The sequence below is a fragment of the Venturia canescens genome, chromosome 2 (assembly GCF_019457755.1).
Source record: "Venturia canescens isolate UGA chromosome 2, ASM1945775v1, whole genome shotgun sequence".
NCBI classification, from domain to species: domain Eukaryota; kingdom Metazoa; phylum Arthropoda; class Insecta; order Hymenoptera; family Ichneumonidae; genus Venturia; species Venturia canescens.
The window spans coordinates 4,859,018-4,878,682 of NC_057422.1; the positions used below are offsets into that span (position 1 = coordinate 4,859,018).

The 19,665-nt window shown below is 44.0% G+C and overlaps 1 protein-coding gene across 4 annotated transcripts in view; it reads right to left on the reverse strand.

The window, feature by feature from the left end:
* LOC122406493 (neurogenic protein mastermind-like) overlaps window positions 1–19,665 on the reverse strand; it is a 157,380-nt gene that overhangs the window by 56,933 nt on the left and 80,782 nt on the right. For 2 of the 4 annotated variants that reach the window (XM_043411972.1, XM_043411971.1), the window contains exon 1: window positions 3,841–9,164. The exons of the other annotated variants lie outside the window; for them this stretch is intronic. In XM_043411972.1, the coding sequence (XP_043267907.1) occupies window positions 3,841–3,846 (6 nt within the window). In that variant the 5' untranslated portion in view covers window positions 3,847–9,164. Of the gene's footprint in view, window positions 1–3,840; window positions 9,165–19,665 lie in introns of those variants that run through there. 4 annotated transcript variants of the gene reach the window in all.

Here is a 19,665-nt window from a genome sequence, read left to right on the forward strand (position 1 = left end):
AATGGGTTCGTAAAAAATGTTTACGATTAAAGCCAGAGATTTCGGGCGAGTGGTTCTTCGACTCTCTGTCGTCAGGGCAACCAGTTTCTCGAGATCACTGTTCTCCTCCTTTGACGCTCGCCTTTTATTTTCGGATGTTGGATTCGTTGCCGCGATCTTCTGTTTTATAGTGTTATGAGGTGCGCCACCTTTCCTCCTTCTTCATCTTCACCTCACGCACAATACAAATGAGACCCGCTCCGCTTGGCTGGGGGTTTTAGTACTTTGGCTGCTAACAGTGTCGCGGGCGCTCGCGGTATCGGTCAGTCAAGGCTCACAACTTTCTACGAGCGCGCTTCCATTATCGATCGTTGCCGAGAGAAGGAATGGAAACAAAGAAGGCCGCGCGTGGGTCTTCGCTCTTTTGGAGCGCGGTCTAAAAGTCTCGGCTCGAACGACACGCCACTGTCTTACGTCGCGCAGGATTCGTTTTATCAAAGCATCTACCAGAGTTCTTTCGCATCTTTGGGTTTATACATACGAAAATGTGGATAGCAGAGTGTTTCTAAACTTGCCTTAAAAATTGTTTGTATCAGCAAACCAACGATAAAAATGAATTCATTCGACATGGAAATTGAATTCATCTGTACACTGGACACTTAAAATTTTGCCACAATTTGGGCCTTCCAACCGAAATGTCAACGACTCCAACTGAACGAAATTTTCAGTCAAATATCAAGAACCTAAATATTTGCAAATGGAATGTACCGAAAGAAAATCTACCGATGAAAATCTCGCTCAACATTCATTAAATATAAACGTCTTCGTTGCTCTGGACTCCGATAGTTCAAACCTCGGCTGCGTACAAAGCGAACCAGTCATTAGTGCAACGGAACCGATCCGCTGGACTCGGAGACGATGTGGAATGTCTGCAGAATATACTCACATTGATATACGTGCACAGAGGAATATACATACATAGAGACATGCATATACGAGTCAAGTCAATGGCAGTGGCTCTGCTTGCCCCTGTTATTGGTGTGGCATATACCGGCCGTTAGAATGCCGTTAGACGGAGACCGTTCCATTGTCGAACGGAGAGACTTGAGCGAGCACCAGCAGCAAAGGAGAATTGCACATGCAGTAACGGCGAAGCTACTATACTGCTGTTGCTGTTATATGCGCGCGCTGCTACCGAACGCCGGAAGCACGGCCTCGCGACTTAACCGGAGGGGGACCGCAGCCACAAATTAATTCTATCATCATCGACGAACCGTGTGTACATTGCCGTGTACACATACCTGTGTAAGTCTCTCTTGTGTGTGTGTGTGCGCGCGCGCGCGTACATATTGAAGTTCCCTACTACAATATTCGAAAATCCTTCCAAGTCGAACGTACGATCATCCCGTTTACTCGTTGCGCTCGAGAATCTCGCGATCTATCGCGAATGGATAATCGACGCGCTTATCGAGATCGCTGCGTATCAGTATCGGAAAGTTTTTCGGTTTTTACTATTCGTTCCCGTCGAGCCGAATTCGATAAGTCTGAAATAAATAAATTCGGTGGAGACCAAATTTCGTTGGAATCGATGGATACGTAAATATTCCAAAAACTTTCATTCCCAGGTATTGAGGCTTTTTTTCAATTTTTTATTAGAAACTGTATGTTGAAAAATTTGAAGGCGTTGATGGGAAGGATTGGAGCGATTTCAGAATTTTAGAATAAGCTGTTGACGTAGAAACGAAAATAATTCATTGAGTACAAAATGAAATCGAATGGATATACGTATAAATTTTTCGAGTGAATTATTCTTCCAGATTTTGATGGCGACGCGTGCATGTGGCTCTGCTAAACTTCATACTAAAACGTTCATCCATTTTTAAAACTCTTGAATTTCTACGGATTAACGAGCATTAATTAAAAATCGTATTTATCCTGCGGTAGTGTTCAAAATTTATAAGCTTTGAAGTTTCCCTTGTAAATAAAAGACTCCGGGATGTTATTAAACGGTGAACGCGCGCGGTCGATAATTCGTAGAGGTGAATAGACTGGATACGATTCGAGGATTGAAACGAAGGATAAAAAGAGTAATAACTGAACAAACCACGCGTGAACTACTGTGTGAACATAAATGTTGTGCGTGTACGAATAATTTCCATATAATCCCACTTTTTCCATTCCTTTGCCAACTCCCCGTCTCGTAATTTAGACCTTAAAAGGGCAATAAAAAAAACAAATAAACAAGCAAATTCGAGCTCGCATATTATTTTCCAACTGTTGTGAACCGGCACAAAGTTTCACTGATAAAGACGCAGCATTCAAAAGTCAAATAGAGACCATTTCCGCGTGAGCGTCGTTTCTATAATCCGAGAAAAAGAAACTTTTCTTTTTTCAAAAAATCAAACCCCAACGAGGCTTATCGGGAAACAAGTATTTATGAGTTCGTAAAACGAAATCTGAGCTATCAGCAGCCCCGAATTATTGTGATCGACACGAAGAGATGTAAAACCCTCGAATCGTAACTACATTAAGAGTCCGGCGGTTTTCAACGATGGTATACACATATTTAATATATTCTTCGGCCTCTCGTGCTCCGCGATAGTAATTTGATTACGTCTTGAAGACGTATACTTATGCTTTCTTCGCTAAGATATAGATTAGATTAGATGTAAGTGAACTTATATCGAGTTCAATCCAATTACATAGTGGCCAGAACCGGTGAAGTCACCGGCCAAACTTGAATATTTCTCAGATTGTATGCATAATATATTGATACGTTGATTACTCATCTTGCAACGCATAAAATGTACTGTAAACTGATAAATATTTCAGATCAACTCAGACATGCAACGAAATTGAACTTGATCAAAGTATTTTATAGAAATTCGATATGAATTTTATATCGTGGAACTAGGATAGCAGTGCACGGTGCTTCTTTCTTTTCTTGCTTTTCCTGCGCTGCAGCGTCTTTATCGAATCTCCCTCTCTGCATCTGTCCATCCTGCCTGTGTCGCACGACCTCCTACATTTCTGCCTCTTCTGCCTGTGGCCTTTCTGCTTTTCTGCGGTCTTTTCTGCATTTATCTACCTTCCGGCCCTGCCTCTTCTGCAGTGATTTTTTTATAAGAAATAATCGAGCTCTGAAAAGCGGTTATTTTACTAAGGACTCAGTCTCCGAAAGCTTTCGGAGTTTCCATGCGTAACTTTGCACTGTAAAGTTTATGGGCCCGCTTTTGACGAATCTGTGCGCAAAATCCTAAAACTTGATATGGCGCATCGCTAGTTGCCATGGATGCGATTGTTCATTCATTCCTGAGGACTGATTGCACGAAATGTATTTCCGGTACCGTAGATATACGAAATTGCTAGTCGCCACGGTGACAGTCAAACAGGAGGTTGGCTTGCATCCAGCGACCAATCACAGCACGGATAGAATGAGGAGAGTCAAATCCGCAATTGGATATTCAATAGCCCATGAACTTTCTATTCAGGGATTCAGGGATTGCCCGTGAACTTTTTATTCGCGGGGGAGAAATTCTCGTTAACTCAAATATGCAACGGAATCCATCCGAAGATTTGACAATTTGCTGTTTATTCGTTTACACGATTTACAGACTCCAAAAAACCTGCACCTAGAAAATCAGCCAATTTGAATTTTGTGATTTTTTTTTAGTTTCACATTACTCTGCTCTGCAATCGATCATTCTGCACAGACACATCCAAGTATCTTCACCGCGAAGTTTAAAAATGATTATTGAGAGATCATGGTTATGTTGAAAACATGTTTTACGAGTTAAAAAAAAAGTCGATTGTGCCATTTCGAAAAAACCTTTCATTTGATTCTTTAAGATATGAACGTACCATCATTCCAGGTGATGTGTAGTCGCGCGATTGGCGAGGTAGAGACTGCGCTTCTCACAGGGTTGGCCTGACTCGGGCCTGATAAGGGCCCTCCAACCAAGGGGATTCCATCATCCACCTCACCAATCCACTTTTTCTCCTTCGTCAATGTCTCCACTCGAATAATTCACTCCACTGTCTAATCGCACGTCACTCGAGACGTACGAGATTCGCAATTTTATTTTCCTGTCTCTCTTTCTCGAAACGTTAACTGTGCGTACAGGTTGTTATTCCTTGCGTTCAACGGTGCGGAAGATATCACGAAATCAACGAAACTTGAACGTCATTTTACCGTCGTTGAGACATGCACGTGTCCAAATAGCACGATGTTATCAATCCCGTTCAAATCTTCGATTATTTTCTCACAGTGTCATCACAAAAGTATTAAAAGTTGGCGGATTTACAAAAACTCGTGTCCCAAAGGTCGATATTATTTTCTCAAAGATTTTTTTCCAAGTTTCTCGGTGCGGAGGTTCGATTTAATTCCGGTTTATTTTTGTGTTGTACCGACGTCAGTGCGAGTTGACAGACGAAAAAAAAAAATCAATCGACGCAAACTACACGCAACACTCGTTTCCTCTGGTCTCCACTCGCGAAATTTCGTTCGTCAAACAGAGCCAATTCGTCCCTCGGACACTTTTGCTATTCTGAAAACTCTCCGTGCCAGTTGGTATATCGAGGATTCGAAAACGCTTTCATATGCTTTTTTTGGCCATCGTTACTTTTTTCATTCGCTTTGTTTTCCGCAAACAAAATCTCGACGCGAGATTCTTCAGCAACGCTGCTCGAATCCCGCGCGTGGCGGTTCGTTCAGTGCGTGTGAGAGCGATAACGCGAGTCTCGTTTGACGAGAGGGAGTCGATATCGCTTCAGTCAACCTCGCGGTGCCGACGAGTACATGTACACAGAGCCGTATATTCGAATGTATATATCTATAGATATACCGTAGCATGTAGCTCGCTCTCTCGCTCTTGTCGTTTGGGCGTCGTGAGCGCCCGTAGCCACGAATACTTGACGTTCCACGAAGTATGTGTCACGCACGTTTTTCTCTCTTTCGCTCTTAACTTCAGTGGATTTAGGACTTTCCCACACAAACTTATCAGCTCGACGATCGACGACCGATTGATTTATTTTCCGTTCAATTTTTCTTTTCCATCTGGTCGTACTGGCACTTCGCGGGAATAAAGCAATGAGATGTTTCGAAGCTTTTTGAGCGTACGGGAGAGCTTCGACGAGAAACTGGTCGTTCTAAATTCACCGGTGTCTCCGGAAATAATGGAAAATGGAAAAAAATAAAAAAAACACTTTTATTCGCATAACAATGTTCCCGAGGTTGTAACGAGGCCTGACACGATAATGATGAGATCGATGTAAAGCAGTTTATAACGAGTGGACGACGCTATTTGTCGCTGAGGAAAGAACTATAGCATTCGAAACGTCAATTTTCCTCTCGTAAATCGTCAACAGGTGGTTCGCAACGGTCGTGTACGTTCATGCCGAAGCTGCTCGTAAGCTCACTCGTTTTGTTGTGAGAGCTAACGAGAATAGAGGAATAATGTTTCTTTTAAAATTTGTCCATGTCGGGTTTTGATGTTTATGATTAATTCCTCGTATATGCAGCGTGCTCCTCGTCGCTTTGTGTCGTTGTACAAAGTTCTCGGGAATAGTGTTAGATCGCGAGAGCACAAAGGTTGATATTAAATTCTACTGAAATAATGAAAAACTTGCACGAAACTCGGGAGATTCAGTATTCGCTGATCACAGAAAATCACGATTAGGAATTTCGTATTTCGTCCGATTCTTTGGTATGATTGATTCGTCACACTAACTTTGCGTTGACGTAAAATGTCGTTGTCGGAGGAGTATCGTAACGCGTCGTTTGAGGTAGTGCGAAGGCTTGATAAGAAATCCCTTGCGAGGGGAAAAAAAGGATTTGGAGCACTGCGTTGGACTTGGCTTATTCACGAAGCTCCGAATGTCAACGTTGAAACTTTACGCACTCGCGGCGTTCTCGTAGCGAAAACGCTTTGGAAATAAGTGTTCTTTCATAAATGCAGAAGTATTGAAAGACGCGCACACACAACAAACACCCGGGCGGTACACAAAAAACTCGAGGTCCAAGAGCAACTGCACGCGATCTCTCGCGTATTTCTCTCGCGATTGTCCTGTATTTACGCTCCGGCTCTTCTCACTGCTGATGTTCGTTCCCTCTCGCTTTCTCTCTATCTCTTTCCCTTTCTCGATCTCTTTATCCCTCCCCCGCGCCTTCCGCGAGAGCTTTTACAGTCACGCTCGTTTTCCCCCTCTATCTTTTTTCCTCTCTCGCTCTTTCTCCCTCTCAATATGTATTTCTCTCCCGCGTTCTCTCTCTCTCTCTCTCTCTCTCTCTATCTGTGCCCCGTTGCTGCTCGATCTCGCCGTTCTCGAGTGTATGTCATACTCGGATCGCAGAGTTGGAACGAAAGCGTGTGTATTATCGAATCACCGACGTGTAAAGGAGGCGAGTGTACATTTATCCACGTTGGAATTCAGTGAAAGAAAGACAGAGAGAGAGAGAGAGAGAGAGAGGGCACTTGTAGGCGCGACTTTTTCGAGAGTCAAAAATTGTCATTATTTTCGCTGTTAAACGACGTGATTTTTATTCTCTCGTATTCCAAAGAGCAAAGTTCCAAAGTCCGTTGATTTTCACAAAAAGTGTATTTCCGGAATGGCCCTGTGCACGAGAGGGTAGAACAGAGAATAACGACGAGCGAATGTAATTTATTGTTCCCCTTGAAGCTTCTCGGTTCGACGAAACTTGGAAGATTTTCAATCACAACACGAGTTTCTTAATCTCGTAGACAAATTCTACAGAATCGAGAGCTGCTGTCAAATATCGTCCCTCGAAAACATGAGCTTCGTGCGAGGATGGGGGGCGAGAAAAAATAGAGAATCGTAAGGACGATCGCTACTTTAAGAAAACGGGGGTTGTTTTTATCTAGACACGACGCAAGCAGGTCGTGTGTTCGCCCTGTCGAAGTCCGCGAGCGATTGGAGTCCCGCGCGGGCGTCCCGGCTCACGGCCGTGGCACGCGTGTGAGAGGCAGCGTTATACGGGGTGGGGAGGAGGGATAGACTTGTGTGCGGTTCCACGGATTCTCGCGGTAGGGAGTACAAAGTGGGTGGAAGAGGGAGCCGGGGGGATCGAAGGAGCGGGGAGAGGATGTGAAAGAGAGAGAGAGAGAGAGGAAAAGAGACAGTGCCAGAACGGAGTGAGGGCCTACGAGAGGGAGAGGATTATGGCGCGTGCCACTACACGCTGGCAGGTGGAGTGCGCGTGCCCAGGAATCTTCGTTCTCCGTTCTATCTCACTCCCTCTTTCTCTCTATCTGCCGTTCTGCGTGATCTTTTTCTCTCTCCCTCTTCTTCTCTCTGTTCTTTCGTTTCGCAGCTTCCCCTATAACTCTCCCGTATCTTGCTCTTTTCTCGCCACCCTCAACGTACACGAACTAACCAATGTCGTTTGCCGCGGAGTGCTTCTCGCGAATAAATAAACGGTATAGACACGCGCACGGTATAGCCGCGTGAGTACGAGCGAAACGGCAACAACGACGGGACTAAAAACGCAGCACAAATTTAATCTCAGACTTCACTATTTCTTCTTACGCAGTTGCAATCACATTTTTCCTCATTTGTCACAAGTGTCACATCGTTTTGCCTCCCTTCGATCAAAGTCGGACAGTTTGGTGTCTCCTTTTCCTTCTTCGCGGTTTCTACTATATTTTTCCTTATTATCGTGCGTTCCTCGTCTCGTACTGTTCGCGTGAGTTGTCGACCGGCGAGCCTGGCTCTCGAGGCTTATCGGCGATTGATGGTCGCACGCTGCTGCAAGGTACACTCGCACTTCATTCGTATACAATCGACAATCGCGTATGCATCGAGCACGAGCTCGGGGTTCGGAGTCCAGACAACACGCGCATCGAACTGTAGCTAAATAGCTCGCTCGTATCGATGCGTTGACCGATTATGGTCACGGCTTTATCCTCGATTACGATTATATCGTGATACTTCGCACTCCCGGAACGTTTCGGCTTCTCGAGCTCGCAATCACGGCCGTTATTTATTTCGATATTCTTCGCTCCAGCTCGGTCGTGAGTAAACCTCATACGAAACCGGCTTATTTTCATCGAGAATAACAAAAATATGGAAAAATCCGATCCAATTTGAAGAATTGGAGGTTACCGTTGCATTCGGCGTTTTGTTTACGACGTACCCCTCTCCATTCTTCACACTCCTCTTCTCTCTCTCTCTCTCTCTCTCTCTCGCTCTCTTTCACTCTCGCAAAGTTATTCTCGTAGCGCGATAAGAGTTGCTAACGCGGCTGGTACGATAACGACTCCGTAGTTTTTTTCGTCGCGATGCTCGTCGTCGGTATTCCTCGTTCCGACGATTCGTCGAATTATCATCTTAACAGTATTTGACATACATATACGGATAAAGCCACGTGATTGGGCACAGATACTTGAGGAATAGAATAAAAAAGTGTGCGGGATCGCTGCTCCGAAGAATCGAAATATTTTTAATCCGGGGAAGACAAAATACCTCGAAGCATGCCTGTGGTCTTTCCCGTCCTTAAATCATCGTCAGTCCCGTCGTATGAAACGCCCATTCGAAAAACCAATTCCGATCTCGTAATGAAAAAAGATCTGAAAATCAGGTCAATTCATCCTCGTACACCGGAGCGTTTTTCAGGATCCGCGGATACGATTACCCGCGAGATAGCGAACCTGAGATTCCCTTCGTTTGGACGAATCGACGCTGTGGCCGGCTTCCGACTGCATTTTTCTCTTCCCCTCGCGCAGGCTCCAGTCTCTTGTTTACTCCTATTTTCTCGCAGCGTCATTGAACGTACAACTTTTAATAATCGCAGTTTCAATGATTATCGCGACAGAAAAATATGTCGAATGATGTGTGTATTTCGTTATTCGACTTTGGCGAGTATCGCGCTGTCTCTCTCCCTCTTTCTCGCTGTAGCTCCGGTTATCAGCTGTCACACGGCGCACGTGGTCGTTAAGTAGACGGCCGAGGGAATGGGGAGGGGAGAGCCTCGTAACTGTATGGCCTATGTATCTCTACCGCACATTTATATACTTATTGTATATAAAGATAGAAAGATCTGTAGTGAGAAGTAGGTGTGTGTGTGTGTGCGCGCGTGTGCGTGTGTGTATGTGTGTGTGTGTGTGTGTAGGTCGGGTGGTAGGAGAAGCGACACTCTCCACCCTAGCACGACGATCCTGACGCCTCGAGGAGTCGTCAGCCACTGAATCGACGGCGGCACGAAGCGGCGAGTCTCGCGTCGACTCGTCTCGCCTCGGTATGTCTCGACTCGGCTCGCTCACTCCCTCCTATATAGTTATTCGCCTCGATGTCGACGTAAATAGATGTATAGATATATGGGGGAGCACTCGCGACCATCGTCTGCAATTCTCTCCTTTCTCTCTCCTTCGCTCGCTCTGCTCCGTTCTCTGCTTCTGACTCCACATACCCTCTCCGCTCCCCCCGCCGTGAATTTCGCGCCCCCTCCATTCTCAGTCTCTGGCGCTCTATCGGCTTACTTTTGTCTCTTACTGTCTTCCGTTTGTTGCTCCGTCTCCCTTTTTCTCACGCAGTCTCAGCAGGCCAAAACACACGCGGTACTCGCTCCTCGTACAAGCGCACTCGATTTCACAGTCCACACACCGGAGCGCGCGTACCACATTTTCGTACGAAACCCGAACATCTACTCGATCCCTCGCGCGCCCGCACTCGCCTCGCTATATAGTATAATGCCCCATAAGTGTCTGGAATGCGAAGTTCGTACTGTGAAAATAAACTACAGTCGAATCCCTCTTTCACCGGATCTTTCGCGAACCAATGACGCCTGAATCGATTCGATAAGCGACTGCTCGGTCACACACGGGGGTAGGTTTCGGCGCTGAACAGCCCCGTGGTGGCAAAAGAAAATCCTCTGCGGATGACATTTTCGTTGATATTGGCGCGACTTTTTAAACGAAATTACATTTTTTTGTGGAAACAAACGTTTGGTTTATTCGAGCACTGTTGGCTCGACGGATATTTGAATCAACGAATGCTTTGTTTATTGCTAAATATTGGTCCACCAGCAACCATCAGCAAACTATTGCACCAGTGCAATGTCTTCGTGTTTCTTAACAGTCTCGTTGCTTCCGCAACTTTGTAGGGGAGAGCCGGACAAAACGGGATACCCGAAAAATTCGGGCAATTTTTTTACTTTTTTTTCTCAACTTTTATATTTGTCCGAAAATGAATGAAAAATATATTTCTTCCAAAACATCATGTTTTGTTTTTTATTTCCACTACTGTCTGTGGGAGTGGGGCAAAGTGGATACCATTAACAATTGAGCTAGATGTGTCGGTTTAGATGTGTGTTGTCAACTACTGCTGCGTTAAATAATCGATTTTTCACAGTAATTTTTCATATTCTGTCAAAAAAATCATGGGGCAAAGGGACTTCCCCTTGAAAAAAATGCTCTACGGACGATTTTGACTAGATGTCTCGAATGTGCGGTGAAATTTGAATGAAAAAAAAAAGAAATAGCCTCGAGTGGCCACTTTGCCACAGCTCCCTTATTTTGGCGGACTATCATCCGTGGTCACACCTGCACACAAATCATGTGCCCACTCCGCACAACTTTAACACTGTATTCATGATGAATGAAGAATACAAACTTTTATATAATAAAAACGCACCCAAGGTGCATTGGATGAAAATTATTTAAAAATTCCAGTACATTTCTTGGTTTTTGGGAGTAAAAAATAGACGGAGCTTTTCAAACTCCTGAAAAATTCAATATTTCCTTAGGCATCCCGTTTTGCCCCGCTCTCCCCTGCGTATTCGAGTTTGTTTTTCGCTACTGTTAATCTTTAGATTTTTTATTGTAACTGAAGGCGCGGAGTGTTTCTTGAACCCAATCGGTTTGGTGGTGTTAATAAGGTATGGCTACGGAAGCTTAACCTGCTTAACGAAGCTTTCATGAAGGGATTGGATGTTTTGGTAGGTCATCACAGACATTAAGCTCCGACGATTAGCAACGTTCGGTTCGTATCGCAGCCTTTTTCTTCATAAACGTTCGTGCACCTTTCCACGTTCCACGTGACTTTTTCAAAGCTCTGTATTCAAAATTATTAGCCGTCGCCGCATGCGCAATTTCAAATATTGCACAAGCGTCTCGAAATTTCAATTCTATTCCTACTAAATGATTAATCTATCAACCGGAGCACTAAAATTTCGGCGATATGTTTCCCTTCTATATATTTCCGTGGGCACGAGTCACACTAACAATGTGACACTCGCCCCGCCGAGAAATTTCGTCATTCGAAAAAGAAATTAACTGCAGTGAATTGATTTCACGCCGCAAGGAAAACGATTTTTTTTTGTAAACGAATATCCATCGATTCCCGAGAGCCGATCCTACATTTATCATCACTGAACTTCAGCCTCGAGATTATTATCGTTGAGAAATTCCAATTGGAAGTTGAGCCTTAAAAAACGCTGTCTCCAAACGCGAGTGACAACTTACGAGGATTTTTACTGTACAGAATACACACAAAGTACTATCTCCACCTACACTTTCATTCGCGGGAGTCTCGGAGTCACTTCTAGTCACGTACGCCAGAGTAGTAGTACACGAGAAACCGCGAGTTAAATAAATATACAGATATGAAAACGGGAAGAAGAGACCCTGAGGATCGACTCGCAGTACGTCACATATACACCCTCGAGCTTTTAAATAAACGTCTCTATAATTATATATGAGCTCGTACGATTCAATATGTACGGAGCATCATCTCGGTGCAGCATTGCTCATTGCCGGAAGATCAAGAGTATGAGTGTGCATTCTATGTGCGGTAAAAGATGGTAAAAGACACGCGAAACGGATTAGCGGACTTCGGTGGGTGTGTGTGTGTGTGTGTGTGTCCGCACGAAAGCTTGGGGGTAATCAGAATCTTTGCAAAATCGATTTTTTTTTGTATTTCCTTGAACAAATAATTTTCGGGTGTGACTGTCGATCATGGGTAGCTAAAATTTTGAGCACATTATCCTGAAAACAATGTTCTATAAAGTCGGTGGTTGATCACTGGAGTACGAAAAAAAAGTTTGACGAATTTGAATAAAATTTATTACTGGAAATCATAAAACCATTGGTACCGCGGCGAAGAATTTTTTTTTACTGGAAATCCCGTCGTTTTGGTAATTAAAAAAAATGTGTAATCGAATACTATATATAGAAATTAACTTATTAAAATAATTTTAATTACCGTCAAAGAAAATTATTTGAAATACTCATTTTTTTTACGCCTCTGACTAACCCTAAACCCCTATGTGTGCACGGGAACATACATGCATTCGTAAATATGCCCATATAAGTCAACTAATTTGATTTCACTACTGTATACGTATAAATGATGAAAGGGATAAACGCAGTGCTCGGCAAATCTTTTTTACGACGCGTCTCGTTACCACCTCGACAAAAGAGCCTTCAGTTCCATAGACGATGAGAATAATCGTAGCGGCGAATGTACAGAAAAGCGTATAAAAGCAAAGTATAGCGATCATATGTGGGCAGAGAGAGAGAGAGAGAGAGACGAGTCGGCGAAAGATTCGAAGCGCGTGAGGAATTTTTTGCACACGCTTCTCGCTCTCCGCGCCTAAGAGGATTACAACTCGTTGTCAGAAAATATATAAAGAAGTAAGCAAAAGGACGAAAGTTTTATGAAAGCAAGTGCGGGGGTGGAGAGGGAGAGATTGAGAAAAAGAGAAAGACGCAGAGAAAGGGAGCGAGAGAGTTGTTAAGTTCGACGTGTGTGTATATGTGTGAAAACGTTGTTCGCGCTTCGTAAAGTCCGAAATATATTTAGCAGCGCGCGAGAGCCACGCGAATGCGTCTGAAGGGCTGCCGATAATATTCCAAAAGATGCAGCCTCCCTCCTTTCGACTCGGTGTTAATGTACGAGAAAGCCATTCACTGCATGTATTTCCATGTTTTAATGCATGTACATTTTTAGTAGCGTGAATCACAGTGTAAAAAATCTGAAATATACGAGTCTGGGCTTACGTTCCTGGAGCAACTTTCAATATTCTCCATCGGCTATCCACCGTAAATTGCCATCGTTTATATTCACCTTTCTGTCTTCAATTTCAGTGTATGAACTAGCTTAGTCTAGGAGCAGAAGCGAGACTGTCCCGGCAACAGTCGAATAGGAAAAACTGGTTCGTCTCAATATCAGGTTTGCTCGGCAACATATAAATAACAAAGTATTTCAAAAAGCATATGCGCGTTGGTTGTGTGTTAGCTCGTCAGTGAAATGAGGAAATCAATACGAAAAAATATGAATTTTATACAATTTTCTTGTTTTCCTTCGATTCGTCTCTATTTCGCCCATAAATTGTTAGCTGCCAAAGAGCAACGGACAGCTTCCTGTTGCATCATCGGACGACGCGAGACCCGATGAAGAAACTAGAGCGAGAGCCATCGCACTGACGACAATACGCCGAGACGGGTATCTCCGTACAACAGCGATGCTTGTATACGCTTTTTTTAGTTTAGAAAGTCAGGAACGAGGCTCCCAGTGTTTCTCAACCTGTCGAATCCCTCCCGATAACTTTCGGTGGAAAGAAACTCGAGCCTGTCCCGTGTCTGACTATACGTCGATCGTACTACCTACTTGTCAGCATTATTTTCACAGTATTTCCTCAAATAACTCGTATATTGGGGCTTTCCAGCTAATTTTCAAACCCTCTTTCAATGTCTTTACATTATTTTGCTCAAATAAATAAATGTTTGTGAATAGAAGCCTACGAAATCTGGTACAAACGTTCTAAGGAGACAGTTGCTCACTGCTCGCCTTACTGATGCTTCTAATTGAGGGCAATCACATTTATAGTGTTCTTAATTGATTGTGATTCATAATCTCATTATCAATAATGCTGATTGAAAGACCCTTCGTAGGTGTGTATATAACACACGAATGTCATCAACACGAACGTGTGCATTGGGTATGTTAACCCAAGCAATTTTCAGTGTCTTCGCATTTATGTATTCGTCAGTTACAACGTTAATGGAGATTAAATTTGTGCTGAAATTTCAATTGATAGAGCGGTCGGGTCCATATGAAAAAAATTCAAAATAAATTCTTCGTTCGATAAAATTGCAAGTATAAAATGCAAATTAATAAACTGCAACAAGAAAAAAAACGACGATTGTTGTAAAAAGTGCGTGAGAAAAGAAACTCGTTGAGTGTAAAAAATTTTTATTGTATCAACTGATCGTGAGGAACGAAAATCAATTGAAAAGCTGAATTCGTTGACTCGAAAAGATTTTTTTCACTACGACAAAAACGTTGTTGCGGATCAGCGAAACTTTCGTTGAACCAAAAACATTCACAAGGGCTCGAGCCACTTCACATTGCACAAAAGTCTACTTCATGCACAATGTCATTTAATCTCAAACTTTCGTCAAAACTCTTGATTATTTGTATCTTTTTCTCCCTCTCTCTTTCTCGTTCGTATTTCCTTCCGTTATAGCGGAATTCCTAGTAAATTTGGGTCTATCGGGATGTAATCGTTTGCGGATGCGCCGCAAATGTCAGCACGATACTGCAACATTGTTCGAGGGAGAGTTGAAAGACCGTTGGTACATCTATGAGTAAAATTTCTTTCAATTATCGACTCATCTTGGTTTACCAGCGATGATGAAGCGAAATGGAAAAATGTATGAAAAAAAATAGTTGGCACGATTCGAGAAGTTGAGACGATGATGATCTTTAAACGAGCGACGATTGATCGTAGTTGAATTTATAACTCGTATGCAGTTGGACAAATGATGAATCGGTGTTGAGAAAAAAAAAAAAGTAGATGAACTCGTCTTCCGCCTATGGAAAATATGTCCTTCAGGACTTTAAGGAGTTCTCGCGCAACCTTGTGCGTCTAGAGTCTGACAAAAGTATGGTCCACGAGGCGAGAAGATTATTTTCTATCGTACCGGTGTGTCTGGCCCGATTTTATTTTCCCCGGTTATTCTCGGCTGCATAACTACGCAACGATAAAAAGTGAGTACAAACACCCACATTCTGGGAGCTGATGATCGAAACGGCGAGAGCGCGTGAAGTAAAGCGAGGAGACGAAAAAATAAAGGACGGACAAACGAAGGAAGGAGTGCGAGGGAGAGAAGAAGATAGAGAAGTGGATCGAAAACGAGTCTCGCGTTGCAAAGGAACGCGAAATGGCCGTGAATTATTGCCTCGAGTGGTTTAAAAGTAGGGGCAGTTAGGAGAACCCGTCGAAGCTACAATAAAGACCGAATGATGCTGAGCGTCTATGGACAAGAGAATGAAAGAAAAGGCGTAAGAAGAGCGTGCATCGAGGACGCGCAGCGCGAGAGAAACGAAAGAGCCACGAGCACGAGATGCGAAGAGGAAGAAAGAAAAGAAGGAGAATAAGGAGGATAGGATCTTGGACCATCGTGCAACAGTGTTTACACTCGAAAGTCTTTCTCGCTCTCGGTAAACGCGAGCTCCTCGCAGCAGACCATCGATGATCCCAGAAACCAGACCGTACCACTCTGACGCATCTCCCTTTTCTCTACTCCACTCGAAGGGACCTTCTCTGCTCGCGCTATTTGTACCGCAGACGCACTCCGCGCTGGACCATGCACAGTCGTCGCACGACCGAGAATCACACGCCAGTTTATCTGTACAAAGTACATATACAAACGAACGTGTGTGCATCGCTACAACTCGGATGGCTGATCTCTTCTCACTCGCACCAGTAAATAGGCTCGAGAGCAGCGAGCGACTCGACGCTCTTTCATTTCGCATCTCGACAAGGACCTGCTTACATCAATGAAACACAAGTTTGACTATTCCAATGACTTTTACCCATCACAAATATAATCGAGCGCTATTCTGTTGAGGAATATATATTTTCGGCGTAGCAACGAACAGACGCCGTCCCCTAGGGATGAAACTTTTATATACGCAGTAAGATATCGAACTCCGCGATAACTTTTGATCGCGCCCGAGAAAGAATGCGATTATACACGGTCAGTCATATCTTATGATATCTGATCGTGTCCCCGTGTGGCCACATCCCAATGTTGCCAAGATCTGCTCGTGTATATGATTGGATATTATCGTATGTACAGTCACATTATGTTGATACATGGAAACAGATATACTTGAATACATTTCAGTTTATGTACAGATACGTTAATGAAATTTTGTATCGAGGAAGTTTCAATGGTTCATGATCATTGCAATCGATATTTTTATGGTTATGAATGAGAAGGATAAATTTTGAAAGTAGACCGAGAATGTGATAGATTTTTCCAAAATAGCCAAAAATTTTATGAAGCACAATAGGAACCGTGCGTGAGCTGTAGAGAGCAGCACTACTGTCGATGTGCGCGCTCTCTTGTGTCTGAGTGTGCAATTCGTCGGGTGCTATTCTCACTGTGAAAACATGCGGAAAGAATTAAAATATCTTGAAAAAATAATTTTAACCCTACACCTCATGTTCCTTTTTTCATACCCTCAACCTCATGACCGGGGTTTGAACGCACCCCACTATTTTTTTGTTTATAAATCCGGTCCTACGATGCTAAACTGACTTTATCCTACACCATTTTCTTCGTTTTTTTATAACGAAAAGAATGATGTACGATAAAACTAATTTCAATTAAATTTATATATAAAAAAATCCGTCGGTAATCAGTCGATAATGTGACTTGTTAGGACGGGAGCGTAGTTTGAAGTTCGCGTGGTGTGTGCTCACACCCCAGTCATGCGTTCTAGGGTTAAAAATAATAATCAAATAGGGTTTTCGTCCGATCAAAAACGATCGCATACGGGACCAAAATGACGTAAAAGGGACAAAACTGTCGGAATCGAACGACGTTTTAAACGTCGTAGAAACAGAAAGTTTAGTGGATGAGTTGACAGTGTTTAACCTTTTGGTCCATTTGGTTCGTTTCGATGAAGAATGGATTGTGTCCTCCGGAAAACAATAAAATTTTACTGGTAGTTTAAGGTCTCGACGTCGAAATTGTGGCTTGAGCACCCTCGAATGCAACAAGGACATGATAAAAATAATTTTATTCCGTTAAAAATAATATGCGAAAATTGATAATTCCCATATGAGCCTATGCTTTAAATTGCACCTAGGAAGTTTCGTAGACTCTGCGCACGGTTCCTATAATCAGAAAAAAAGTAACGAGCGCTGACGTGTGTTGATTCGCAGTCAGCTTGCTCGATACTATCGTGGCGAGGCCTCGACCATTTAAAATTTCATTCGTTAGTTTCGATTTTTCTGTAATGCTGCAACGAGAAGATTGATCGCGATGGTGATCATGAAATGGTTACGGAATCCCGATGAGGGTACACACTGGTTTGCAATATCGATTGGTCTCGAGCGCAATATCGAGTCCGATGGGGATTGAAGTAACCCTTCCGCATATTGTATAGCACCGAGAGATCAGCTTCGTCCCGTCGGTTGGCACGATCCGGAGGTTGACGCCAGAGCTTTGCATCAAAAGTGCATCAAAAGTGGCGCGGAAAATTCGGGATTTTATACTCTTTGGCCCGTGAGGATAAAAGAGAACTGAAAAGTCGACCTCGCATATTTTTTTTGTCGGATGTAAAAATCCGGCAGTTTTTTCGACGGATATTCGAGGGCTGCGTGTACGTGTCTGTAGTGGTATCATCGCGTAGCCCGTCGATATTCAAATAACAACACAAAGTGACGGCAAGCTCGCGCTGCATTATTAATTAGAGGTGCGCAAAAGATATCCAAACATAACGACACAACTGACGAGCCCTTTGAGCTAACTCAACGTTTGTTTCAGGTTTCAGTCACACTCGGTATGAAAAATTGAGTGTAACAAAATTTTGAGTAAAGATCAAACGGAGCAAAAAATGACGTTACAGTCCGGAAAAGAAGATGAGAAATTGCTCCGAGTGCCTTAAGTACGACACGGAGCCAAACGTAGATAAAAAACCGGCAGAAAGAGGATAAGGGAGTAGACAGAAAAGAAGTAAGAAGAGCACTGACAGGATGTTGACGGCAAAAAAAATCTCCGAAAAGGTTGGAGGTTGAATGGAGGGTCAAAAAGTCTCGTAACGCGGTCAATCCGGCCATAAGTCTACCACAAAAGCAGAAAATTTAGGATTGTGTTGATGTTAGAAGAAAAACGAATGACGGTGGCCCCGATTCGTATAGACAAAAAAGAAAAAACATTGAAATCGTGACAATTTTCGAGTGTTCCCGATTGTATTTCGAGAAGAAAATGAAAGCAGGCGGAGAGAACCAAGGATATTTCGTGGAAACACGAGGACAGCGAACCTCGCGAATTTATTCGGTGAAAGCAATATATCGGAGTTTAGAAAAACTTGGATAAAGCTCGAGCTACGAAGGCGAGAGGATGTAAAAATGGTTGTGTTACGAATAAGCGGGCGGGGATGTACGCGTGTGTATATGCTTCGCCGATCGAGTCTCTCTCGAGAGGCAAAGAATCGGAATAATCGGGGGATAAATACAGAGACGGAAATCGCTGATCCCATGAGCGTCGAATCACGGGTGGCGTATTATTGTATTCTCGAACCTAGTGTTTCCCGATTATCGTCGTGGCGTGTATTGGTAGCGAGAAACAGGAGGATAGAGAACGCGGAGGAGCGATCGGGTTGAGCGGCACTGGAGCAGAGCCGCATTCCCTTTGTGCAGTCAGTGGCGTAGCCAGTGTTTACTCTCCTCGCTTGGGAGATCTCGACTCAAGTGAGATCAGCGACACAGAAGAAAGAAGAGATGCTGTATATGCGTAACGCACACACGTATACATGTACTCGATGTATCTGTGCATGTGTGTTGAGCAACGTTTTGTAGGTATATAAGGAGAGCAGCAAGGATACAGCCGGAGCAGTGGCACACGGTACGACGCTGCGCGACCCGAGAGTCGTCTCAATTTATTTCGTAAGCCGACGCCGAATCCTCCCACTCTCGGTGCTCCTTCGCCCTCTTAACCAACCTACTCCTTTCGCGATCTCTTCTCTCTCTTTCCATCTTTCTTTCACCACGTCTACTCGCGTTGCTTTGTTTCATCCTCAGCGATTCGTCTTCTCCCTCGCTCGCTTTCGCACCCACCTTCCTCGTTTCTCGGCCATCTTTCTCTTTCCATACTCATTTCTCCGGCGCTCTATCCTTACTCCAAATTTTCTTCTGTACCAACCGACGAATTTCTCCCCCAACGAAAAGCAGGAGCGCTCGGGCGCGTGGCTTTCGTCGTTTATTTCATCCCGCGATCCCTCTCCTCTCTTCCCATTTCTCTCGCCTGTTCCTCGATCGAACGTTTCTCGTCAAGATGAAATCTCGCATACTCTGCTCTCCTCTCGAGTGCTGCAATTTTCTTTCCTTCTCGACGCATCAACTTGGCCCCCTGCGAGCAAGACGCGGGCGTGTATTTTTTTCTTCGGCTTCTTTGTGACGCTACCCTCTGTCACGCGCGACCACCGCTACATCTTTCCGCCCCGCGTGAACGCTCGGATTTTCAAGCTGCCAAGCTCGTGCCCCTCCGTATCTCGATCTGACGCTCCTTCCCTCGCGCTTTTTCACTCTCCTTTGCTCTCTCGGCCTCGCTCAAATCCGATATGACGAAATTTTACTACGCGGTAAGGCATCGCCCCGTCTTGCTCTCGCGTTGAGCCCTGCTCAGCGCGTCTTTTCATCCTTCTAGATTCGGG